General features: G+C 41.5%; 1 protein-coding gene across 4 annotated transcripts in view; it reads right to left on the minus strand.

Annotated features, from left to right (window-relative positions):
* Window positions 1–24,620, minus strand: part of cbfb (core-binding factor subunit beta) — a 37,481-nt gene extending 12,861 nt beyond the window's left edge. For all 4 annotated transcript variants that reach the window (XM_085780027.1, XM_085780026.1, XM_085780029.1 and 1 more), the window contains exons 1-3: window positions 24,324–24,620; window positions 23,642–23,728; window positions 17,358–17,474 (exon numbers count right to left, since the gene is read on the minus strand). In XM_085780027.1, the coding sequence (XP_085636153.1) occupies window positions 17,358–17,474; window positions 23,642–23,728; window positions 24,324–24,401 (282 nt within the window). In that variant the 5' untranslated portion in view covers window positions 24,402–24,620. The remainder of the gene's footprint in view (window positions 1–17,357; window positions 17,475–23,641; window positions 23,729–24,323) is intronic.
* Between the last annotated feature and the right edge of the window lie 2,822 nt (window positions 24,621–27,442).

Raw genomic sequence — 27,442 nt, forward strand, 5'->3', positions numbered from 1 at the left:
ATGCCCTTTTTTCTTTTTTTCTTTTTTAGAAACAACACAAGGATCCATTCTGTGTTTCTCATGACTCTGGTAACAGTACTGGCCGTACAGTGATCCTGCCCGAAGCGGCAGCAGCAGCTTTAACATGACCTGGAGTTTCACACAAAATTACACTTCTTAAATCAGAAACCGTCAGCGCGTTTTCTCCAGAATAATACAAAGCTCTGTGTTGGGCCTCCCCCTCCCTCCTGCCCCCGCTCTAACTGCTGTGAATAAGAAAAACCACCAACTACGTCAAAACGTCTCCTGCACAACGGAGCGTGTGGACTAGTAAATCTCTCTCTTTCTGTGTGTCTGTGTGTGTGTCGAGGTGCATTCACATACTGTACTGTAACTGCAGCTATGTGCGCATGTGCACGCTCGTGTGAGGTTTGTGCATCTTTAAAATGTGTATGTGTGTATGTGTGTTTGCTGGTTTTTGTCATTCTGGGTTATGGCCTCTGCTCCAGATCAGCTCGGCCTTGTTCACACACCGGCACAACTCAAATCTGACTGTGATCTTTTTGCGTGCTCGGTGATGAGCTCATCCTGCTCTGCTTTGAAGCTCTTGTTGTACTTATTTATCTATTGAAAACAAATGTCATGTTGCCTCGGTCCTCATGTGTCTCCAGTTAAGTCTGATAATACGGACAAAAAGGTGCACGCATGGACAACACGAGCAGACCGACACTAAAGCCACCACCACCACTCGTCTTGTTTGACCTTGTGCCGAGTCTGTTTTGTCTGCGTGTGAATGAGAGAGAGCAAGAGGGGGGAAATAGACGTGATAATAAGGCCACTACAAGTGCTCACTCATATTCTATTAACAACTTTCTCTTCCTCATGCATGCACAAAGAGTCAGAGTCAGACGGACAGACAGACAGACAGACAGACAGAGGAGGGTCAGTCAGGCTTTGTCTGCCTCTGCCTCTGCACTCCAGGTTATATTACACATGGCTCTGTGCCAGGAGGGGCTGCAGACTTTAACCACCAAATATGTGAGCGTGTGCATGTCTGTGTGTACAGCCGTGAGGTGAGGGAATGTGTACATCTGAGGAATCACAGAACCGCTCCTCTGTTTGGATTTCTCCGCTGCTGGAGGTAAATCCACGCTGCTGCAACGTGGTGGAGCAAATTCAACTATTTCTCAACATTTGGCAGGAGCTCAAATTTTGTCAGGGGAGGTGGGGGTGGAAGGGGATATTTTTTCCCGGTGTCATTTAAAGTGGATCTATTATGCTCATTTCCAGCTCTGTGTTTTGTTTTGTTCTTTTTTTTCTGAAATTCCTGGACTAGTTTTGCATGACTGACAATTTTTATTTTAAAAAGGCAATTGTTTATCAAACTGCCTGTTATGCAGCCCCTCATCTGATCTGCTGAGTTAGCTCCTCTGACGCCCGGTGAACATCTGTATGAGCCTGAGGAGTGCCCGCACACCCTTTTACTCCTCATCCTCTTCTAAATTACTGAGAAACTAGGAACTAAAACTAAGAAACAGAACATGATATATAGGAAAGGAGAACTTTGTATGTTCACACAATGAATCTTTAGTATGAGAACGGAGAACAGGATATCTCTTTGTTCACAACCTAAACTGTCCGTAACTCCAGCAGCTGTTATAATTATTATAATATCAACAATGGATCACATGACTAGTTGTATTTAAAAAAGGCCTAAACTCAGCTCAGTGGAGTATTTTGGCATCTTTTAGCTCAGTTTTTTTTTGGTTTTATAACCTGCAGATTTTCTGTTTTGACTCATTCACCGCTCTCTACCACACAATCAATAAAGCTGAATCCTGCAGACAGTTAGTGATTGGTGCATTTAGCAGCTAAAGATCCAGATCTGGTGGAGTGGTGGAGACCAAACCAGAGCTAAAACAGAGCAGAGAGACTTTCATTTTCCAGCTTGACAGTTTCTCCCCTGTCATTTCTGCTACCCGCCACCCACCCACCCTAAATGAGCAATAAGCAGTTAAAGGTGGGGAGGTGTGGTGGGAAAAGGCAAACGTCTGTTTCTCTCTCTCTGCGTCTCGTAGCCGTCCTCTTTCCCACGACTCGACTCTCCAGGAGGAAGAGACGACCGACAGCGGGAGGCGGTGAATCAGGCCGTCTGTTTTTTTTCCCAGGGTAGAAAGTTTTTTAGGTGGTATTTTTGTCCGAGTAAACAAGCATTTAGGAATAAATTAACAAAATGAAACAGCTCTCTCTTACTCTCACACACACACAGATGACTGGATTTTTCTGTGTGACACTGGGCGATTGCCACGTTCCTGCATTTTTTACTCAGGCTATTTTTGGGCAGCCTCTCACAGGGACCTCTTTTACCACAGCTACCCACAGTGCACCGGGGTAGCAGGGGAGAGACCGCACCCCAAGAGACTGTGGGTTTTTTGTGTTTATTCGCATTAATGTTTTTTCTGGGGTGTGTGTGTGTGTGTGTGAGAGCGAAAAAGAGAGAGAGATGTGAGAGAAATGGGTTCCACATCTGTGAGCCTGCACATTGCTTTTAAAAGAAAGCTTCATTTGGCCTGATAGGGAAAACGTGTGTGTCTGTGTGTGTGTGAGGGGAAAATATGTAGAAATGGCCCAACCACAGACTTCCTCTGAGAGAGAACCATGTCAACCCCCACATCCATTTACCAAGACTCACACACACACACACACACACACACACACACACACACACACACACACACACACACACACACACACACACACACAGAGAGAGAGAGACACACACAGTGAATAAGAAAAGCAAGCATGGTAAACTGCAGTGGAAATTCAGACCTGCTTTAAAACTGAGTGCGGGTTGATATAAGTAATAACTTGCGTTGGTCCTCAGAGTCGACCACGCCTCACTGCGACGCTTTATATTGGTTTTTCCTTCATTCATCCTACATATGTGTGTGTATGGTCGTGTGTTGTGTGGTCTTACATCATTTCTGCATGTGGACGGTCACATGTTTGTCAGGTTGTGTGACAGACGTGATGAGAGTTGCAAAACATCACTTCTACAAATATAAAATATAAATATCTTTTTGAAATATCGACTCTTATCTATTGATGAGGTGAATGCCTATCAAACATGCCTCTTCATCCATAAGTTTATTAACAGGAAACAAGATCTGCCAATTACTTTTCATAATTTCTAGTCTACTACAGATATTCATTCCTATCAAACGAGGCTTAGTAATAATAACAGCTTATTTTTACCGTCTTCCCAAACATCAAGTCATCAATTCAACATTACCTATAGAGGCCTGGACTGAATTAAACTTATCACTGAGGTCCATCTCCTCCCATTGCATTTTTAAAAAGAATCTGAAGGATTTTTTACTTACAGTAGTTTCCACAGGAACCTAATTATCTTTCCCTACTCACTCTTATATTTTCTCTGTCATGTTCAGCTTTTGTCACATATTTTTTGCTGTTAGTTTCTTCAAGTACCTTAATTCATGCTGCTATTGATCTTTTGTCTTTTGCCTTTTGTTTAGTTTATGTGTGTTGTCTGCTTGTCTCTTGTTTTGTCTTACTGAACCTTGTACAAGTTCACTAGGACTTCGTTTCCTCCTTGCGCAGCGTTATATACGCATTTTTTTGTGCAAAACAAATAAACTTAAACCTAAAACGTACGAAAGTGAATGTTTGCATCTTTCCCTTTTGATCAAAACACACACACGCGCGCTACTGTATGTGTTTTCTGCAGTGTGTGTGTGGGGGAGAGAGAGATAGAGAGAGAGAGAGAGAGAGAGAGAGAGATAGAGAGAGAGAGAGAGAGAGAGAGAGAGAGAGAGAGAGAGAGAGAGAGAGAGAGAGAGAGAGAGAAAGTGTGTGTGTGTTGGCAGACAGTGTGTGACGCAGATCGAGAGGGATGTGTTGGCACAGTGCCGCTCATTCAGCCTGGTGCCAACCATCTAGTCAGCACAACTGCCCACTGACACACACACACACACACACACACACACACACTGACCAGTGCCCACGAGGTGTGTGAAGACAATGGGTAACTGTGTTTCAGCCTCGTGAATTGTGACAGTCTGTTTCTCCCACACACACACACGCACACACGCGTGCATGCACAAATAAACAACACAAAGATGTAAACATCGTTTTTGAATTCGCCTATTCATCTTTTTCTCTGTTTTATCTGTCTTTTTCTTAAAGGGATAGTTCAACATTTTGGCAAACTGGCCCATTGCCATAATCCCTATAGTCATAGCAGTAGGTTCGTTACCTTTAATTGTCGGTGCAAGCTATTTTTAGAACGGCGGAGCTGAGCCGCAAGCTGCTCAGAGCTACGCTATGGAGGCTCATGGGATTTCTTGGTTTCCCTCATCAAACTCATCAAATACACAATCCAACAACTCCAAAACGCTCTGGTGGACAAGTTGTGACCTGCACATTCACCACGCTATGAGATAATAACAGAACGTTACGAGTCAGAGTTGTTTTAGAGGCAAATTACCGTCAAAGTTAGTTTTACAGTCTCTGTATTTACCTCAAAAACAACTCTGTCTGGTAACGTTGTGTTATTATCTCATAGCGTGGTGAATGTGCAGGTCACAACTTGTCAACTTGCCAAGAAATCCCACGAGTCTCCGTAGTAGCTCTGAGCAGTTCGCGGCTCTGCTCTGCCGTTCTAAAAATAGCTTGCACCGACAATTAAAGGTAATGAACCTACTGCTATGACTATAGGGATTATGGCAATGGGCTAATTTGCCAAAATGTTGAACTATCCCTTTAAATGTATGCAGAGTTATGCATTGGGTATTTCCATTATGTGTGTGTGCATGTGTGCGTGTCAGTCAGATAAAAGATGAGCCGTTGTGTATATCTGGAAATCTGTGTGTGTGCATTATTCACACAATTAATGTCCATTAGTGTGTCTGACTCAGCAGCCAGTCATAGATGTCTGTCTTTCTTCTTCTTTCTTTCTTTCTCTCTTCCTTCTCTTTGTCCTAATCGCACCAGACGCCGTCACTATGGCGATCATCCATCCATGATCTTCTCTCCGACGAGATCATAAAACACTTTCAAGGAGAAGATAAAAACTACGTCACGAAAGCTGCCAGGACAATGAGCCACTCAACTGCATCTTACATTAATCATTGCTGATTCATGCTTCTTCCCACCACAGCACACACACGCACACTGAAGCACACACAAACACACAGCTACACAACGGCCCTTTCACTGCCAACAACAAAGACATAACAACACAAGTCAACGCTTCTTCCAGCGTGGACCTCGTGTTGTCCGTCTGTCGTCTGTGGCAGTTGTGAAATGAAACGGACGTTGAAAGATGAGAGAGCAGCGACAGAAAAGAGAAAATCAAAGTATCAGCGACATAATTGGTAGGACTGTGTCATATTGACACACAATCAGCTTTTTGAATGTTAGCAGTACAGTATATATGTCAAAGACAACAACACTTGAATTAGCTAAGTGTATTATAACAGCTTTAAATACATGAACACCATGTGAGTTGTTAATTTCATATTGGAGTATCTATCTATATCTATATGACTATATTGGAGGTTCTGGCTGAAAAGACCCTGAGATACTAAAAGGAGACACCACTGAGTAAATGCTGTGTTCATTTATTCATTGTGTTTATTCACTGTATTATCCACTGTATTTGTATCATTGCATTTATTGTATTCAGTATATTTTATCCTATTCTAAAGCCTGACCAGGGACAAAGTCTGCAAATTAGCTGAAGCTAGACGTCTTGCATGCATCGCATTTTCCGTTTTTTGGGGCAATGCTGTATGTATCGTCCCTGTTAAATAAATATTAAAATAAAATAAATAAATAAATAAATGGTGGATAAATCAGATGGTAGATTGGTTTTACTGTAAGTGTCATAGACAGATGTTAGAGAACCACTGGATACATAAAGGAAACTCAACGGTGCTCGTCAAGCTGCCAATTTACACACACGATGTGATTCATCCCCCCAAAACGGCTTTCTATCACAAGTAACTTGTTTTGTTTTTTGTTTTTTTGAATAAAATGTGTGTATCTGTCAAGGCTCAAACTGTTGTTGGTGAAAGATATTTTATAGTTAAAGCTTTTTAATGTTAAACTCAGACAAATAAGAAAAAACTACGTATGGAGAAAGTGATGTAAAGAGAGCGACAGACAAACAACTAGAGAAACAGACAGAGAGGGAAGTAAATGAGACAATAAGAGAGGAGTGTGGAGCTATAATCAGTGTGTGTGTGTGTGTGTGTGTGTGTGTGTGTGTGTGTGTGTGTCAGGTGTGACAGCAGCAGGTGGAGATAAAGCACGTTACTGGCCTTCTGTTCCTAATCCCAGACTGAATACAGCCTAACGTCCTCTGGCCTATTGTCTGACACACTAACACACACACAGGCACTCACTCACACACACAAACACACACCACCTGCCAGAGCAACGTAAGTATAATAGCACGGTACTCTCCAACTGCATGATCACTCTCTCTTCTTCGGCTTTCCCACCCTGTTATTATAGAGGCTGCAAAACAACACACTGTAGGACACACACAAACACGCTTACACACGCACACGTCACATGACACCGACAGCCAAATGTGCACTGTGTTTGTTTTGTAATGTTTATTAAGTTATCTCAAACTGAACTGAGGGAAAACAAAGTACAAAAAGGTATCAAATATTTCTTATATATTTGTTGCATTAGACACAATGTTCAAAAATAAAATAAAAACTAAAAACCTTGTTCTCTATTGTAACATAATTGATCAATGGCAGTTTGTGTAGCTCGTTATGGGGAGTCAATGGACACACATGAGCTGCACTGTTCCTATGCAAAGTCTCTCTGCACTGCAGGACTCAAAGACCCAGAGCTTGGTCCCCGTGTTTTTCACAGGTTATGGAAATATTATTATTATATATATATATTATATATAATATATATATTATATATATTATTATTATTAGATTAGAGTGGAAATAAGTTCACAGTCAAACTATCTTCACTTTACAAATGATTTCGCTGAACCAATTATGAATATAATTTAGACCTGACGACACACAGTCAGTTCAACTTGCTGCTCACTTTTTATGTGTTTATCCCCTTGTTGCTCATGAACTCTCTTGTAATTCTACGATTTATACGTTGTTTTTGTTTCCACTGGGATCAGCACTGTTGTCATCAAATGTGCAGAGAAGGGGAAAAATACTCATTGTGAAAAATAAAACTGGCCACATGTTCAAACAGCTGTAGTGTCTGTCAGAGCTGCTGCTTCGTAATCCCCTTCGCTGGGTTTTTTTTTGTGCTGAGCTGGAGGTTGATTCCTTGTTGATACAGTTTGTGCTGCTTTTTTTTCCTGTTTTCCATTCTCTGTGTGAATTTTTCTTAAAATAGATATTTTTGACAAATGTCCATTTCTTACATGGAAATTTGTATTTTCCTGGGCTTTTGCTGGTTGCCTTGCAATGAGACAATAATTGTGCTCTTCCTGTTGCCTAATTTGTTTTGTCTGTATTTACTTGTGGTGGTCTATTACGAGCTCCACTCTCTGGCGATGTATTAGGGCCATCTATTTCCTCACATCATAAAGTCATAAATTAATGAGAAACAATTGCAAAAAAAAAGAAAAAAGAAACATGTGAATTTGTGTTGCAGTGGAGGATCTTATCATGCTCTACTATTCAGCAATAATCAAATACTTCAGCCCAGAACCACCACGTCATCATGGAGCCTGATGTTTATACGCCGTCGTAACTCTCAGACTGTCTAGACTAATATAAAAAAAAATGTGCATGTTGATAGAAACAGTTGTATTGACAAGTTTTTGTCCAGTTCAGGGAAAAACTGTGGTTTGGTATTAAAAAAAATCAATGTTTTATTTCCAAAATATTTGAATATCTAACCGAAACCAAAAAGAAAAAAAAGGCTTCGAGCTGCTTAAATCTGACCAGAAAAACCAGCCGTCATCACGCTCCAGTTGTCTGAGGACGATAGAAACGCTGACACTGTACACGTTCAATAAAAACTTCTCCTCGTCATATAAGACGTTATCATGGTGGTATTTTGTTTTCTTCAAAACAAATCTGATAGTGTGTTTTAGCTGTATGACAACTGGTAGATGGAGGCAACAAGTCAATACATTTATTTTATTTGATTTTATTTGCCCTTTTGTTGAAGTCAATATGTCAAAATGAAAATGTCTCTCCTTATTCATATGGTGACAAATCAATAAAGAAAAAAATCATGTTTCTATCCTTAGCAACAGAAAAACACACACACACAGGTGAGCTGTGTTACACACTCCTGCAGACAGTTACTGGAAAAGAAGCACCAAGACAAGAAGAATGACACTCACACACTCATGCAGGATTTAACACCAGACTGACCAACTCTGTAGTTTTCTGTCTGACCTGCCTGCACGCACACACACGCACACACACAGGAACGCACGTACGCTCACACACACCTCTCTACCATGTATGCACAAAGAGATTCAGTCAAATGATGCCAGCATTAAACACTGACACCCACAAAGAGCTTATAAATGGAGAATTATGTATGTTTGTGTGCTGCAATGCATGATGGGAGTGGGTGTGGTCCCATATCTAAGGCCTGGAGCAGGAAATATGATACTCAGTGGGAGGAGACGGACAATGTGTGTGTGTGTGTGTGTGTGTGTGTGTGTGTGTGTGTGTGTGTGTGTGTGTGTGTGTGTGTGTGTGTGTGTGTGTGCCATACTTGTGTGTTTGCGTGAACAGGGAAGAGGTTTTGTGGAGCGCGGAGCCTCGACTGTCTGTAAAGTTCACTTATACTCATTTAAATTTAAAAAGCTTCATCGCAATGTAGCGAACAATCACACATGGGTGGACAAGATGTTAAACACAACCCTGCGCGTGCACACACACACACACACACATACACACTGACACACACTCACACAAACATAAACACACAGTCAGATGCAGGGCAGCAGTAGCAGAGGGAACCAATTAGTGGTCTGGCTTTGATGATGTCACTGACAAGTCACGCACTGATGGCACAGCTTCCGTTCAGAGGGAAACATAAAACCACACAGTGTGCTCGACGTACACACACACAGACACACACACTTGATGTTGATACGCCTGTGACAGGGGAGACTCCTGGAGGCTTAAAGCTGCCACCGATGACGACGGCGGCGGCGGCGGCGGAGGCGACGTCTCAGTTTGATGTTCGTCTATAAAGCACCAGGAAGTTTCTCTCTCTCTGTCTCTCTTTCTTTCTTTCTTCAGGCTGAAACCCGAGAGGTTCAAACAGAAAAACCTGAACACACAGCTGAGCTTTTTTTTTTTTTTGCAGACACTCAGTCATGTTGACTTTTTGTCGTGTTTAAACACTGCTGCTGAATGTGGTCAGAGGCGCTACTTGTGAACAGGCAAGGCAGGCAACTGCTTGGGGCCCCGAGCCATTAGGGGGCCCCCGAGGGTCGGGGCTCGAGGGCAGTTTTATCGACAGAAATATTTCAAAATGCGCTACCCGCAGTGACCGCACCCCCCTCCCCGTATCGTCGTATAGCGTCGATTTGCAATGACATCGCAGTAGGAAACCCCCCTAACGGGGCCCCATGTCATTCTCCGGACCTGATCCCAGCTAACGTCAACCTGTATGATGCACCTTATCACTGGGAGTTTCTAATGAAGCCGAGGGAAAAAGAAGAGTCCACCTGGGAGCAAGACGAGAAGAAAAAAGAGGCTGAAGTAAAAATGAATGCAAGACAGTGGTGGTAAGTGGAGCAGAGTGTAACGTGAACAGTAAATAACTGTTGAACAAATGCTAATAGTCTAATGTTAGCTTCAGACCAGTGGTGACCAGTTAGCGAGTGGGACTGCACTGGACTGAGGGACTCGGTGCGGGCGGTTCTGGTGCTCCACTCGGTTACGGTCGTTAAGTGACAAAAAAAAAAAAAGAGCAAGGTTAACTTAACGTTATCTGCTGGCCTCCTTGGCAGCAAGTAACAACACTATTAACTTGCTAGGTAGCAGGGTGACATAGTAAAGTTATGTTACAGTATTGAAGTGAGTAGCCTATTATTATTATAATAATATGAAAGTGTAATCTATTGGTGCTATGAAAGCTATGCCCAAGGAAAACATTTAAAAATCACTCTCTTATCTCTCCTCAGGATTATTATTTAGGTTTCTGACAGCAGCAAATCAGAAGGACAAAGTGCCCCCTCCCAGTGCTGACAGTGAAAACTGTAAGTATATTGTCATAAAGAATCTTTAGAGGGCATGGCATATGTTATCAATTAAAGTAAAACTGTCTTTTGTTTTTTTGTCATATCAGTTGAACGTGCACCTCCAGTGAGACAGCAACACCTGCCCATCATAAAGACGACATGTCACCAGCTTACACCATAACTGGACATTTGGAATAAAAAAAGTTTAAATTTCATACATTTTTTGTTGGTGTTCGATTATTTATAAAATTATGGTGATAAACACTGCTGGAGGGCCCCCTGGGGATTTTTGCTTAGGGCCCCAGCAGACTCTAAAATCGCCTCTGAATGTGGTGCTTTCCAGTGACTGGACTGGACTGGAGCTACAGCTGTGGGAGGATTTGAACAGTCACCACATCACAATCTGTTACAGTCTGTAAACCAGGACTCACTGCAGTCTGCATCAGGCTCTGGCCATTGTCTGGAGTGCTCATTTATTTATTTATTTATTTGAAAGGGACAATACACATTAATGAACATCAGTATGTGTATACAAATGTAAATGTGTCGGAGTTAGCAAGCCTGCTAATTTAAATCCGCAGTCCCTTGGAAGGTAATAAACAAACAGACAGAGGAATAATAAGAAAAAATAATATATAAATAAAAATACACAGCGTTAAACAGTGATTCACATGATATAAACATTCATATGTATACATTAAGTGCAGTAAAGTCAGCATGAGTTCTATAAAGGGCCAGTTTTTAAAGTACAAGTGCAAGTTTAAATAGATAATGAATAAATGGATGGATCCAAATGCGATGGCCCTCTCCTGCTGCTTAGAGTGAACCAAGACATTGGAGACTTAGCAGCGGGTATATACAGTAAGTCCCATTCTCACACACATGCATACAAAGACAATGTCCACAGTGCAATATAGAAAAATAAGGCAAGTGCAGTGCATGCATACATACGTACTCATCTTCTGCAAACACTTTTAATGACAAAAGAGAGAAAACTAAATTGTATTATGACACTTTCAATTCAGCTTTTATCAAATTCAGCTTCAAAAATATGCATGAGTGATGTATTATACGTGACAATCTAAAAAAGCAGTGCGTTTGCTCTGGGTGTGGAGCTGCAGGGCTGCACAGGTACAATAAAAATATTGACACACTTCACTCAACAGCTGTGTCCACACATCTGCCACATTTTCATTCTTTGTATCGGCTCTGGGACCATAATGATATCTGATCGTATGGCAACAGAATAAACACGGTTGACATCAGTGTGGGGGTGACGAAGCAGCTAGAGTGCAAGAGCTGAGGAGTGACACAGCAAAACAGAGCGAACCACCAGACCAGACTCATCCGAGCTTCTGCTACGAGCGTCTCCTCCTCCACCGCAACTTGGTTGTCACTGGTTGCCATAATAAACCTGTTATTGTACCAAGTGTCGCTATAGTTACTACGAAAACAGTAATGCCTTGATTAGGTTCAGGCACAAAAACCATTTGGAAAAGATTGTGTTTTGGTTTAAAAAAAAAAAAAAAAAGTACTTCCTCCGCATTTGACGTCCGTTGTTGCCATGGTTACTATAATAACTAAAATAAAACCCGACTCATGCCTGTGTTTTACCGACCCATCCATCCAATCATCCAACCTTGCACGGTCTTGCTCTTTATACTACGTCACCGCACGTCTTCCTCTGCTCCTGTCATAATTACCGTGACCACTAGGTGTCGCCTAGCAACAAAACGTAACTATGGGTCATCATAATAATCTGCCGCATAAAACAACAGGAAGACGGTCTCGACTCTTCAGACGACTCGTCACAACTCCAAACTTACTTTCTCGGTTAGTAAAGAACTTAAAGGAATAGTTCACCAAAAAATGAAATTCAGTCATTATTGACTCACCCTCATGCTGATGAATACTCCGGAGTAGTTTTTTATTCCTCAAAGTGCATCTGGAGACCCGGGAGGCCGGTTCGTAGTCCAACGAAATCCTTATCCTCAATAGTGCGCGACACAAAAATGTCCATAAAACTACACAAAAACCTTGTAACCTTGTAATATTCCTCTTGTGCTCGAACGTGAGAGCGTGCCACAGGCAAATTCAATACAGGACAGTTTAGGCTGTAAAAATGTCCTAGATGACGTTGTTTCGAGTAAACTCTGGACTATATCCCTTCAGGACACTTGGATTGCAGTGGACGAGCAGTATGGAGGAATATTACAAGGTTTTTGTGTAGTTTTATGAACTTTTTGTGTTGCACGCTATTGACTTTCATATAAGGATTTCGTTGGACTATGAACCGGCCTCCTGCGTCTCCAGATGCACTTTGAGGAATAAAAAAATACTCCAGAGTATTCATCAGCATGAGGGTGAGTCAATAACGGCTGAATTTCATTTTTTGGTGAACTATTCCTTTAACCAAGATGTTTGACCCGACAATTTGAATAAAATAAAATATCAAAGTCACAGCTTTATGTGCAGATGTTGAGTCTAATCAAGATGTATGTGCTCCACCAAAGTGAGTAGGTACGTACAGTAAGCAGGTGGTAATTTCAGTTTATTCATTACTGAAAAACACAACATTGCAAACACCTACATACTGTACATACACCTCTGAGAATGAATGAAGCTCCAGTCTACCCATGTGTGTGTTCGTGCTCTGGGTTTAATATGTGAGCTGCTCTCAGAGGGTCCACCCTCCTCAGTCATCTGCATCTCATTCCTCCTCCTCCTCCTCCACGACCACTAATCTCTTTTCTTCTCTTTCTGCTGCTTTTGACTCTTTTCTCTCTGTTTTGTTTACTGTTTACATGTTGGTGTGCTTTTGTGTGTGTGTGTGTGTGTGTATAGACTTGCATATATCTGTGTGTAAGGCTAAGCAATCAGTCTGGCGCCACCACCTCATCAGCATGCAGGGCCAGCGTGCAAGCACACTTACTGTTGCACACCAGTATGCACACACACTAACACACACACACACACAGAGAGTACCTACAGCGGTGGGACTTCCTGTGGCTTTAACCTTAATGTTATTAATATCATAACCTAGTCTAGGGTCACATCCTCAAATATGACTTCTCTACTCTACCGGCGGACCATCTGTACCAGAGACGATTTCCAAACCAAATCTCGATCTGTTTCAAGAGTGCGTTGACCAATGAGAGACCAGTTTGCAGCCACAACCGTCGGCTCCATGACGGCTCCTTCACCTCGACACTCTGGTGTGAGGCTGTAATGGGAGCTTAATGAAAATCAGCAGCAGCGAGTCGCGACTGCTCCCGTTCATCACTTCAACATGTTTTACTCCAGCAGCACTCAAAGCTCAAGTGCACTTCATTTTTATTTGGATTCATCTTAAAAGCTGCAGCACAATCGGTGCAGTAAAAGTGAAAGGCTCAGTTTAAGATTTCTGTATAGTTTCAACCCCCGAAAACACTACCACACACACACACACACACACTGCAGGGATGTAGCACAGGCCAGGACAGGAAGGAAAGAAAGACTAGTATCTGTTTTATCTGCAGGAGACACAAGAGGCATGGCCATGTGTTCACTTAAGGGAAACCACAAACAAAACAGGAAACGGTAGAACGAACGAATGAATGAACGAACGGCCGAATGAATGAAAGAAAGAAAGAGTGAAGGAAAGGGTGTTGTCAATATGGAGAAATGTAAATCTGTGATTTATCAAAACATTCATGAACATAAGTGAGTGAAAGGTTTTCCACCAAAGGAGCGACAAATACGGAAACCATACGAATATCATTTTACTGGATAATAATAAATTGAATGCACCAAAGGAATCAGCGTGAAAATTATAGTTTTTCCTAATTTCACAACAAAAAAGCAGCAAAAAAGCAAAAACATGTAGGTTATACGCTTTTATAACCACATTTTACATCTAATTATACATCGTATCTATTCACCGCCTTCTGTTTGCTTTAACATCTTGGTCATTTTCATGCTTTTAAGCTGCAAAAAAAAAACTTAGAACTTAATGAGCTGCAGCTACAGGTCTGTTGCCGCTGAGGCTTCTGGGAAATAAGTCAAGTCCAGGACAGGGTTAATGTTTGCTAGCACGTTAGCAGCTAGCACTAAAATTAACCTCCTCCACAGCTGGCTCCCATTAGGCTGCAACGACACTGAGAGCCTGTACTTCTACTCTCTTTCTCCCTCTGTGTCTCGAACACACACACAGACACGCACAGAGAGACACACACAGGCAGACACACACACATTATATTTAGCCGCCAAGTTTAACCTGGCTGTGCTAGCCTTTTGGTTTGGCACCGTCTGTGTTTGGAAATGAAAGGCGGGAGAGAGGGGAGGAATGGAGGGGGCAGAGCGGATGGAGGGAGGATGGGAGCGAATGAAGGAAGAGAGGATGAAAGGAGGGAATGGAGGGGGAGATGTATGGTGGGAACGAGGATGTATGCAAAAAAAAACCCATAAGGAATGGAAAGAAAGAGGAAGGGAGGGAGGGATGGATGGAGGAGAGAGAGACATGCAGTGTGGATGTTCATATAAAATCCCGCAAGAATAACAAACTGAGGAAAGAACAGGGAAGTCGAGCGAGAGAAAATATGGAGGGAAAAGTAATAAAAATAAAGAAAGAGAAGCAAAAACAGCAACCTGGTAGCTCGGCCTGAATCACAGATCAGGAGCTTTGCTTTCTCATCCCTCTCTCCGCCACTTCAATTTATCTTTTTTCCCCAAAAAAATGAATTGTAATTATTCCATTATTCACATTCATGTCTCCCGCTCCTTTGGTCATCAGTGTCTTTTATCTATGAGAACAAATAGAGTTAATCAAAAATGAATTCCTTTTCTGCTTTTCTTTAAGTATTTTTTTTTTGGGGGGGGTTTTACACCTTTAATTGATAGGACTGTGGGGGGACATAGAAAGGGGCAAATAACATGCAGCAAAGGGCCACCGGGGGAATCAAACTGGGGGCTGCTGCAGCGAGGACTATAGCCTCTATACGACGCCCCAAAGATGAATTCCTTTTCTATTTTGCATTAAACAGTTTGAGGTTCTGTGGCGTATAAATGGTAAAAAAAGATTATAATATTGTAGGAGGTAACCATCCCAAGCATCAGAGATCTGTGTGTGTGCGTGTGTGTGTGTGTGCGCGTGTGTGTGTGTGTGTGTGTGTCTGTGTGTGTGTGTGTGTGCGTGTGTGTCAGTAATTAAGAGAAGAAGTTGCAACGTACACAAGATTTCTGCCTCGGCCTGACAGTTGTATTCTACAGGGAGGTCCAGCGGGATCAGATCAGGAGGCAGGGTGTGTGTGTTTGTGTGTGTGTGTGTGTGTGTGTGTTGTTCACTGAGTGCGAGTATGAAACTTAAGCTGGGATCCTGGTAGAGCAACACTCTAAAAAATGTACACTAAGTACACAATTAAAGGCTGTTACGCTGCCCAACAATACCTCTTTTCTGCAGCACGTTGCGCTGGAGAGAAACCACACTCTGCACTCGCCTGTCTCCTTTTATCCACTCAGGATATAAATGAATATTACATAAAAGTGAAGAGTGGAAACCTTATACTTGTGTTTTTTGTTTTGTTTTTTTGTGTGTTTTTTGTTTTTTCTTTGTCGTTGGACGAGGATGAAAAAAGATCAGCGATCTGGAGCGACTTAGCGCGAGAAGCATGACTTGTGTTTTTCAGTTCAAAAAGATGATTATGGATGAAAAGAGCAGCAGACTGTCAGCATGTTGATCAGGATCCTTAGATGTGTGTGTGTGTGTGTGTGTGTCTGTGTCTGTGTGTGAGAGAGAGAGAAACTTTGACTTTGGCGCTACACAACTGTGAAAATGCTTTACATTGACAACTCCTGGCCTCATTAAAACCAGCACAGATGAGATGACAAAGAAGAGGATATCGTCTTACAGACACAAACACACACACTCTTGTCTGAGCCATACACATGCATTCTTTCTCTCCTTCTTTGTCTGACACCCATAAACACACACACACACACACACACACAGACACACACACACCCACACACACACACACACACACACCGTTCCCAACTATCAGGGCACTTGTGTTAAATAATTAACAGTGTGAGATTAGTCCGTCAGCCTTGGGGCATGGAGGTCCATTGATTCCCGAGAATGCATTTTTAATGAGCTGCCAGCCGGCATTCATTTCAGCTGGCCAGTGTCCGTGGAGGGCCTTCTGACACACACACATACACAGACTCACAAACACACACACACACACACACACACACACACAGACTCACAAACACACACAAGTCCAGGCGTAGCGCCAGGGGAGACAATTAACATACACATAAACACAGCAGCAGCAGCAGCAGCAGCACTGTACGGCACCTTCACCTTGACAACAGCAGCAAACTCACATCGACTCGTCTCTTTAAGTTTGTTTAACTTTGATCTTAAATAACCAACAACAACACAACTGAGCTCTTTGTGTGTGATGAGTCTTTGTTGTTGTGTGACAGTGGGATGCTCAGCTCAGCAGTGATTTGCGCGGCGGAGCTGTGAGGCAGCAGGTACTGTCGTTCACCCGGCGCACAGCGATTTAACGGCTCAACATGGCACAACATGAAGCCGATTGCAAAATTGATTGATCACTTTAATTTGTCTTTGTGGACTCTGTGTTCAACCTGACACCCAAATCAATCTGCACTCTGTCGAGGGTTGTTAGCTCGAACAAGACCTGTTAGACGTCCCACATACACACACACAGACACACACAGACTCAAACACAGACTGAATATCCTGTCTGCTTGGTGTGATCACGCTTACAAAAAAAAAAATCACATGAATGATTTCATGATATGAAAGAGGAACAGAAAGCAAAAGAGGAGGCAGTGTTATACAGTGTGCGTTTCTGCAAATGCTTTTTTTTTTTTTTGAGTTTCACATTGTCAAGTCGGAGTCGTGTGAACCCAGAGCACATGACTGGATAGAGACATTTTGAATCCAGTTGATGTTGAAATAATGTGCTGAAAGTTTTTGGAGCGGTTAAAGATGAACTTTGGGCATCTTTGTCTCATCTCTGCCAGATCTGTCTGTCTGTCAGTCTGCGGCAACTCAGACCTCATGACCTTGTTTGCAACTGAGAAATGTGTGTGCATGCGTGTGCTTGTGTGTGCATTGCACTTGTCCTACCTTTCCTGTCTCTCTCTCAAAGTCGACGTATTCCCTCGTAGGAACCTGTCTCTGGTCTCCGTGCAGGTTGGCTGGAAAGAACTGGAGAGAGAGGTTGGTACCTGTAGCTACAAAGGCCTGTGGAGAGACAGAGAGAGAGATTTAATCATTTAATCATTTAATATGAACTGTATATATATATTTTTCATTATACATAACAACTTGCAATTGCCTGACACCCAATCTGTGTATAAGAGTGAGACAGCACATCATCAGCACATAGGGTATACAATATCTAAATGTATATATACATTTTTTTTTGTATACATTTGATTCTGTGAGTTGTATTTGTTTTGTTTCATTGATTCTTGATGCTTTGGCAACATAGTTCTCATAACATTCATGCCAATCAAGCGAATTTGAAGTGAGAGAGAGAGGGTAGAGTATAAAATCAACAGGGAGCAGAAAGTTTATGAAATAAAACTCACAAACCCAGCCTTGGGTTATGATTGGTTGGTTGCTGAATTTTGTTTTGGCTGTTTTTGTGTTTTTTACACAAAGCAACACAATGATCCAATTAGTGCCTCTTTCCCTCCCCTCTATGTGATGAAATCAATCACCTCCCGTAAATAAATACGATTGTAGTGGTTTCAGCGGCGCTGGGCAGCCAGGTAGCGCTCTGTGGGCCTGTCGGAGTCTGTTTACGGTCAGAAAGAGTTTATTACGGTTGTAAACAGACGTTTGACGAGAGCGGAGAGACTGCAACTTACAGTCTATGAGCTAAAAGAAGCTAAAAAAAGCACTGGATATTACACAGCCTGTAAAAAACAACTGTAGGGAAAAAAATCCATTACAGTTTCAACGAGACATAAAGGTAACGTCTAATGAAAGATGATTTGTCAGTTGCATGATGGGAAAAGTCTTGTTTTTGAAGTTTGATCCAAACTAAAAGGTGGGCGATAGTTTACTTCTTGCCACTTCCCACATCTTTATGGAAATCAGTGCTAAACTTGCCAGAAAGCCACTTTTTAAAGTCAAAACTATGACTTAATGCAGGTTCAAACACTTTAATCTAAGATCAGGTTTTTGAAATATTGATTTTTAAGTACGTTACACTTATCACGGTTTCGTAGAAATGTTTTCAGAGGGTTCTTGCATAACTAAAAGAAATGTTTGAATAAGTTTAAATGTCTTATTTGGATCTAAGCCTGTGAGGGTTTTGAGTTTGATAGACTCAAAAAGTTGACATCAAAGTTATTCTTTCTCTCCTTTTCCTCGGCCGCTCTGTGTTTCTTCATGGTCTAACCACCAGAATAAAAAGCACAGGGTGAACCATTGGCTTTCTCCCTTCACACACACACACACACACACACACACACACACACACACACACACACACACACACACACACACACACACACACACACACACACACACACACACACAATCATATCAAACTGAAGCTTTATGATTGAACTCAACCGTCATGTCTAAACACAAGCTTAACCCAAACCAAACCTAACACTTACTCTAAAGTCCCAAAGTCTTAACCCTTTGTCCCCCAACACAATGACACGGGTCCCTACCAAGATTTAAAAAAACAAGCTCCGTCCTCACACACAACACACACACAAACACACACATTTGTGCAGTGCACATGTGCACACAAATAAAATTACAGTAAAACCAATGGAATACATTTCTCTATTGCAGTCAGAAAGTAATGAATTACAGAGAGACAGAAAATCAAGTTATAAATGGTTGTTTTTTTATGCGTATCTGCATGTGTGTGTGTCTGTTGTCTTTGTGTGTGTGTGTGTTGTGTTGTGTTTGCTGGGACAGATCAATACTAAGGGCATTAGGCCTGCGACTGAAGCTAGAAGCATATGAATTATGCACCCTGTCAAATCTGTCCCTCATCAGAGAGAGAGTGAGAGAGCATGAGAGAGAAACACTGAATGAAAGAGGAGAAGGAGAAAACAGCGCTGAGGAGCGGAAGAGAGGAATAAAAGGAAGGGGAGAGCTGAAATTACTGAGTGTGTGTATGAACACACAAAGAGGAAAGCACACGCACACATACACACAGAGAGAAAAAAGAGAGCTCAAAGAACACCCGAGTCATCCTTTCTGCTGTATTTGAAGTATTGGATTACAACCATCTGATACCAATTTGCTGCCTACTACTGCTGGAAAGAAAAAGAGGGAAGGAGAGGCTAAGAGAGGAGAGAGATGGAGGGAAACCGAGGGACAAAGGAGGAGAACTAAGAAAAAGAGAGTGAAGCAAAAAAAAGAGTGAAGAGGAAGAAAAAAAGAGGAAGAGAAATGAAAGGAAACGGGATAACGGTGTTAAAGACAGACAGACGGCGTGGTGGTGGTGGGGCATAAAGAAAAGTCAGACAGAGAGAGAAAGAGAAAGAAGGAGAGGAAATGGAAGTGAGATGGCGAGAAGACAAAAAAGAACAGAACAAAGGAAATGAAATAAAAGAGAAGAGAGGAGAAGGAGAGAGAGAAAGAAAGAGAGAGAGAGAGCAGCTTGAAAATCAATAGTAGTTTAGAAAGCGACTCATCTCTAATGAGCTGAGCAGAAGATAATTTACTTTGAATTATTGTCCCATTTATCAGATCAATCCTGAACATTTTAGAGCTGCTCTGTGATCTCAGTGTGTGTGTGTGTGTGTGTGTGTGTGTCTGTGTGTGTGTCTGTGTGTGTGTGTGTGTCGTTTTGAAATTCCTACAAACAGCTGCCTAATTTCATTTGTACATGATGCAGTGTATGAACACAAAGTCGTGCAGCGAAGAAGAAGACTCATTACTTTTTAATGACGGTGAGTTCAGACGCACCACATTTCTAGTAGGTAGGCTATATAATATATTAATTAACCAAACCCTGATTATTCAAATAAGAATAAAAGACATATAGCAGCATACACAGGACAGAAATGTACATGTATTTACAGTCTGTTTATCTTTGCAACTAAATCCCTTAAGAAAAGAACAAAACAGCATGTGAAAATAAAACTATGACTTCACATTAAGCCGATATTATAAAGTGTTTTATTTGATGTTCTATTCAACCTTCAGCCTTTTATTACTTCAATTAAACAACTTCTTCTGCAATAACAATTAGTTCTAGACTTGAATATATTATTATATATTATACGGTTACCAACACATGAAATCTTAAGTTTATGCCCTAACCCTATTTTTTTTCTTTCTATCTATCTATCTATCTATCTATCTATCTATCTATCTATCTATCTATCTATCTATCTATCTATTGTAAATGGAAGCTTTGACAAAAGAAAGACCATATTCAAAGACGTCTTTTGCGTCTCTGCTTGGAGTAATAATTTGTTTCTGGTCATTTTTGTTTTGCAAAAAAAAAGTTGTGTAATTGTGTAAAGTACCTAACATTACACAAGCTTGATTTTTTTTTAAATTATTATTACAAAACTTTAACCCCTTGACTTCAACCTAACCTCCGTGCACAGTTCACACATCAAACCGTGTGTGCGCTTCATTCTGGACCATGAGGCCTTTCAAAACTATAACGTCACATCTTCAACTTCAGATTCAAAGTGGAGAGAAACTTTAACTTTAATAGATAATAGTAATAACAATAATCAGGGTTTGAGAGCAGCTTTAAAAGAAAAAGAAAAGGAAAAAAAGACACTTGAGCTCTGACCCAATAAAGTGTCCACAGCTTTACCGCTTGTTTGTTCTTTGTTCATCTGTGTCGTCTATAAAAAGTGATTCTTGACAGCACGTTTGAGTCTCATTGTGTCTGATGCTTGTCCACACTGGACATGAAAATAGCAGGAGGTCTTTAGCAGCGTCTGGCCGATAGATAAATCAGCGACATGATGTCACAGCTGCCGTCAAACCATTAAAACCGTGGCCATCAATTCTCACAGCAGAAGAGGCTTATAAATACAGTGAGGACAGACAGACAGACAGACGGACGCATCATGTCCCACTATAAGATGGTAAAACTAGATGTGACCCCCCCTCAACCCTCTCAACCCACCCTCAACCCCCCTCTCAGCCCCTCCCCCTCCTGTGATGATGACAGCATGTTTGTGAAAAATACCTCCAGGATGACTAAGACAGCAGAAGTCGCCATGCGTGTGTGTGTGTGTGTTGGTGTGTGCTTGTGCCAGTGGCAGCAGAAGAAGGCGTTTCGTCGGAGCTTCACCTTTTATCTGAGGACACGTTTCAGGAAGTTTATTAGAAAAAAAAAAAAGAAGCAAAGGGACTTCATGCAGCAGCACAAATACACACCAATACACAAATACGATATGCATTTTGTCCTGGTTCGCTTTTAAGTTATAAACAGCTCGTCACAGACGCCACACCTGGCCTGTGTGCGTGTGTTTTAAAGGAAGCGATAAAAAGGTCAAACAAGTTCAACCGTGTGTTTCTGCAGAGAGGTGAGGATGTGAACTCACCCATGAAACTTCTCTTTTTTTTTTTTAGTTTTCACCTGAAATGGTGGAAAAATAACTCGTCAAGCAAGTACAGAGTATTTAAAGTTGGGTGATTTCATTTTCTTCTACTATTTTACTCTGCTGGTCGACATGTTAGAAACACCAGAGTGAGCGTTACGTATTAAATATCAACAAATCAAACCTCAAACAGCAGCTCAAGAACATTTTTTGCTAGAATCAGCTTCACCTCAGTCCAGATACAATATTAAAACGCTGCTGACATGTGCACAAGCAAAACTATCATCCTGGACTGTAACAGTGACACAGAGAGAGAGACGGAGAGAGAGAGAGATCTGTCTGTGTGGCTGCTGCTTTTACTTTTATAAACTTCAGTGATAACAGTGAAGTGATATGTCTGGATGCTTGTAACGTAATGGACTATATTGGATTTCACACAGTTTCACTCCTCATACGTTAGCTGCTTTGTGTTCGAGCCGAGAGGCGTCCATCTCAAAGTTGGACGAACGGCAGAAGAGAGATGGCGGCGACGACGACAGTGGTTGTGGTTTTGGAAATGGAGGCCGATGGACTGAGCCCACCGACCCCGACACGGAGCAGACCGTCGCCACAAACTATCTCTGTCTGCTGCAGCTACACAACAACAACAACGACGACGACAACTACTACACACCGGTTTACTGCTCCTTCTGCTGCTGCCACATGTGTGAAAATGAAAGGAAACCAAATAATACTGATGATAATAATTATTATTATAATAAAATACAATAATGTAGTCTGTGGATTTTCAGTTGAGTGAGAATCTGAATAAAAAGCAGGCTGCAAATATTGATTATTTTTGATTTATCAGTTCATGTTGTTTCCTCAGTTATCAAATCATCTGGTTTTTAAAAACTCTGCTTGTTTTATTTCACTTGAGGACAAACAGAAAAACAGCAAATCCTCACTGTTATAGCAATTTTAGCTTCTTCTTTTTTTTTTTTTACCACTGTTGAAAAAACATTATGATTGAATAGTAATTACTACAGAGCTGTTGTTTTTTTTACGGTATTTGTGTATTTCTGTTCACTCGGTCTCTGTTGTGACCGTATCCACCAGACTTAGACGTGATGACGGGTGATATTTACCTCAGGTCACCCGTTTGAGGATCCAAAAATGACGGCCCTGACACTGCATTACTGTAGTAGGTGTGTGTTATAGTTAACCACACACAGGGGCCACAGTGACAACATTAAGTGTTAGTAAAGTGTGCGTACTGTATGTATGGGTGAGTTTCTTTCTGGCGCACAAAGCAACAACGAGTGCAGCTGCAGAAAGAAAGAAAGAAAGAATCTGGAGGGAAGAAGTGAAGTGATGAGCCTGTGTAGTAGTGACGCTACTGTAAAAGCCTGGTGGGTCTCTGCATGTCTGATAACACGTCTACTTCCTGGTTATAAAAACATCGACACACACACAGACACACACATGGTCCATGAGGGAGAATAAACTGTAAACTTTTGTACAAAATGAGCTGATTTGCAGGGTTTTTCAAAATAAGAGTAAATGATTGAACTGATTAAAATGGAGACAACATGGTGGATTAACACTCATTCCTGTGGAGGATGTTAAAGTTTCTTTCATTATCTTCCAGCTACTTTATTCTTTATATACAAAAATAAAAAATAAAAACTAGATTAGACATGATGTCTGCCTCAGTGTGCATGTGAGTCCTACACCCTCACACATGCACACAGTGACTTCCTTTCTCTCTTTGAACCGTATAATATCAGTAATTAGGGTTACAACCCCCCCACAACCCCCAACCCCTCTTGAACTTGCAGAAGACAAAGAATAAGAGAATATATTTAGTTTTGCACTCACTACTTCTGACCGTCCGTCCCTGCAGGCATTCTGGAAACGGGCTTGTCGCTCCTCATGGGGTCGGTCTCTGAACCCAGTGTATTTAATCTACACAAGAAAAACACAATAATTAAAACAAAACTTTAAACAACACAGACTTACTGTATATGCATTTTATTTATTTTCATTTATTTATATATAAAACATGCTTGGTTTGCAGTAGAAACCACTCTGTGTATGTATGACTGTTCGACGATGCTCTCTGGCTGCAATTTGAAGATAAACCACAAGAATTTTGATTTAAGGCAAAAAGGGGGTATCATTCTTTCTTTGTGCTTTACTCCAGATCTATACCAATTAAAGCAAATATGTCACTTTTTGACTCATTTGAGTGCTGGGAATGTAAGAAAATAAAAAAATAGTAATAGAAAAAACAATATACATCTGTCTCAATGTGAGCAGCAGGACACACATGAGCCCATGCAGCACCACAGCTTCATGTGAGGAGGGATTCCTATTCAAACATGAATGAAAGAACTTAATGTGGAGGCTAAAACAGTTCAACCACGCCAGCATGCTTTTCCTTTCCTCCTCTAATGAGCCTTCTTCTCTCTCTCTTTTTATTTTATTTATTTATTTTTATTTTCGCCGTCTGTCTGAATGGATCCAGTGTGCACAAACACACTCACTCACTCTCACTCACCTCACACTCCCTGCTCAACTTGCGGAAAAACTCCTCATTATCAAACTTGCTCCTCTGGTCCGGAACTACCCGCGGCATCTTCTCTTCTCCGACACTTTCTTTTTTTCTCTCTCTCTCCCGTGGGTGGCCTCTGTGAGTTTTTTGTTTTGTTTAGTTCTTGTTTTTGTTGTTGTTTTTCACTTTTTTTTAATCCAGTTGTTGTTTTTCTTTTTCTTTCTTTGAATTATCCCGCACAGTTAAAAGTTAAACTGTGTTTCCTGCCGTCCGTCCGTCCCTCACTCAGCTTCTCTTTCACTCAACTCTCTTCCGTGTCTGACTCTCTGAGTGAGTGTGTCTGTTGAGTGCGAGTGTGTGTGTGTTTTTTTTCTTCCCTGTGTGGAGCAATGTGTTTTCTGCTGCTGCTGTTGCCCCTCTCTGTGATTATCACTGCTGCTGCTCCTGTTATGATGATCTGCCCCTCAACGCGGTTCCTGCGCGCTCCGCTTCGCCCCTGGCTCCAAATGGCTCTGATTAAGTGACCCACTGCGATAGATAAAGCTCAATTTGACCGTGTGGCGCTCTCTCTCTCTCTCTCTCTCTCTCTCTCTCTCTCTCTCTCTCTCTCTCTTTCTCTCTCTCTCTCTCTCCCCTCCCTCTCTCTCTCTCTCTCTCTTTCTTTCTCAGTGCCTCTCAACCTCTCTCTCTCTTTCTCTTGACGAGCGTGTGATCTCAAGCAAGTGGCAACAAACGAGCGCTCCCCGCCTCCCTCTCTCTCTCCCTCTTTCTTTCTACCTGTAACTTTCAAGTGCTCGCCTTCAAAAGGTGTGTCGATTATTCCTGAATCAGCACCTGAAGGGAAAAAAAAAAGAGGCACAAAGGGATCCTGACACACACAGAAACAGAGAGAGAGAGACAGAGAGAGAGGCTATATTTTATCATGTGGCTGCTTTAATTAAGTCATGAATCATGTGGCACAGAGCTGTTTAGGAAATAACTGATTGGCTTTAATTTACAGTGTCTAAATCTAATAAGCATGATTCAGTAAAAACTGATAAAATCAGTTGTGATTCAAAGCCATAAGGAAAATTTAAAGCGAAAAACAAACATCAACATACGTTAACATACAGACAAAATAAATAACAGTCTGTGAACACGTCGTCTTTTCCCACCAGTTGCTGATTTATTCTTCCTGCAGAGCTTTTTAAAACAGTTTCCTTGTTCTTTGTTACACTTTTTTTTTTTAAATGTTCTAAATTACGGCAGTTTGAAAAGTACTTGAAGGCATCAAGAGTCTACTTCCTGGCTCCGTCGAGTCGCTCTTGTGACTGTACACCCAAAATACCGCCCCCCTCCTCCTCCTCCTCCTCCCCCTTTCCCCTCCTCCTCCTCTTCACCTCCTCCCCTCCCTCTCTCTCTCTCTCCCCCATATCTCCACCCCCCCCCATTCACAATAATAATACTACTACACACGCGTTACTCGGGGCCTCCTCCACTGCGCATGCGTCGACTCTAGACCGCAGGAACTTTATAGGATCCTTATGTGAAGGGGGTGCAGGCGAAACACTCTGATAAAAAAAAAGAGGGGGGAGGAGGTTTATAAAACTGTATTTGCAGGAGAAACTATTTGCACAAGATCAGCCAAACTTTTTAAACAATGACCCCCTCCATTTAAAGATGATTAGCCTATAACATTAACTTTATTCATTTATTTATTTGAATGTAAGAAATTCAGAGGTTGCAATCACCAAACCTGGAAACAGCTGCAACACAGATCAGAGACAGTTGCACCAAATTCAGGATATATTACATTTATAACTTTGGCTTTGATGCAGCAATCTGAAACTATATGCATTGTTTTGTGTATATAATATCATTATAGTATTAATTTATTAGTCATATTTATTGAATTTTGTCATGTGTAGCATATTCGAGGCTAAATTTATCCATGAAAGACGAACAACATAACTCACAAAATAACTTATTCAAGCATTAAAATGCAGCGTCTTGTTCCCTCTGTTAGCTTCATACATGTCCTATTTGTCGCTGTAAATGTTGAAAAACACACACACACACACACACACACAGTTGTGTCTGTTTTAACATGTCTGCTCATCTTGACAGTTAACAGAGACTTTTTGCAACTGTCTCCACCCTATCAGCCATGACAGAGCATCATCTGCCAGATAGAGACACACACACATGATGAACATGTCGCCGAGAACAACTACAATACAATGGTCCACACACCAAGTGACAAAAAAGTTTTCAGTAAATGTTATTATTGAATAAATATCTGCTGATGGGAGGGTCAGAGCTTCAGTGTCTTTCTGATTGGATAAATACGACTTGTTGCAACCATCCTAAATCCTAAATGGTGCCCAGTATTTGAACAACACAGGCCTCATTACAAACTGACGACGAGCACCTATTCAGTTCAGTCGTACTTCTTCACTCTTTATTGGGTTAATTATAGGGTGAGAGTGACACATCTTTTCAAAATGATCCGCCTGAGGACATTGAACTCCAGATCAGAAAGAAAGAAAAAAAAAAAGAAATCTTGTTTTGTTGCTGAAGACTTTTTATAGGACGACTGACATTTAAAAGAATGTGCGAGGAGGCCACATCAGTAAAGTCCCGTCGATTGTTATATTTCAGTGAATTTCCTCTTGTTCAATCCTATAATAACTTTATTTAACTTTAGTTTTTTATAAAAACAAGTTGATATAGTGAACTTTTGCATATTTACACATTCAGATGTTAGAGCGAAATATTTTTATGTTATGTTTGTGGCCGCTCAGTGAATCTTAAGTCCAAACTGCTGCTGCTCTCCAACATCCTGAGGGAAATATCTGACTCTTTAGCAGCTGAAGTGATGCCTCTCACATTACACTTTGTCATTTGACACTTTGTTATTACATAAATATAGATTAAAGCCACTTTGTTGTGACGGCACCACTCCGGCTCTATGTGTTTCTTTTTTGTTTTTTTTGTTTTTTTGCGTTACCTTTGCATGTTTTCTGGCAGGTCACAGAGTTTCTTCTGCGTGTGACCGGGAGCACCTGGCTGCTCTCCCAGGAGAGATCTGGCTGTCTGTCAGTCTGCACACGATGCTGCTGTTTGATTGGCTCTGGCCTCCTAAG

Source organism: Trachurus japonicus, chromosome 6 (assembly GCF_045865225.1).
Source record: "Trachurus japonicus isolate A0001 chromosome 6, Traja_1.0".
In the NCBI taxonomy this organism is placed as follows: domain Eukaryota; kingdom Metazoa; phylum Chordata; class Actinopteri; order Carangiformes; family Carangidae; genus Trachurus; species Trachurus japonicus.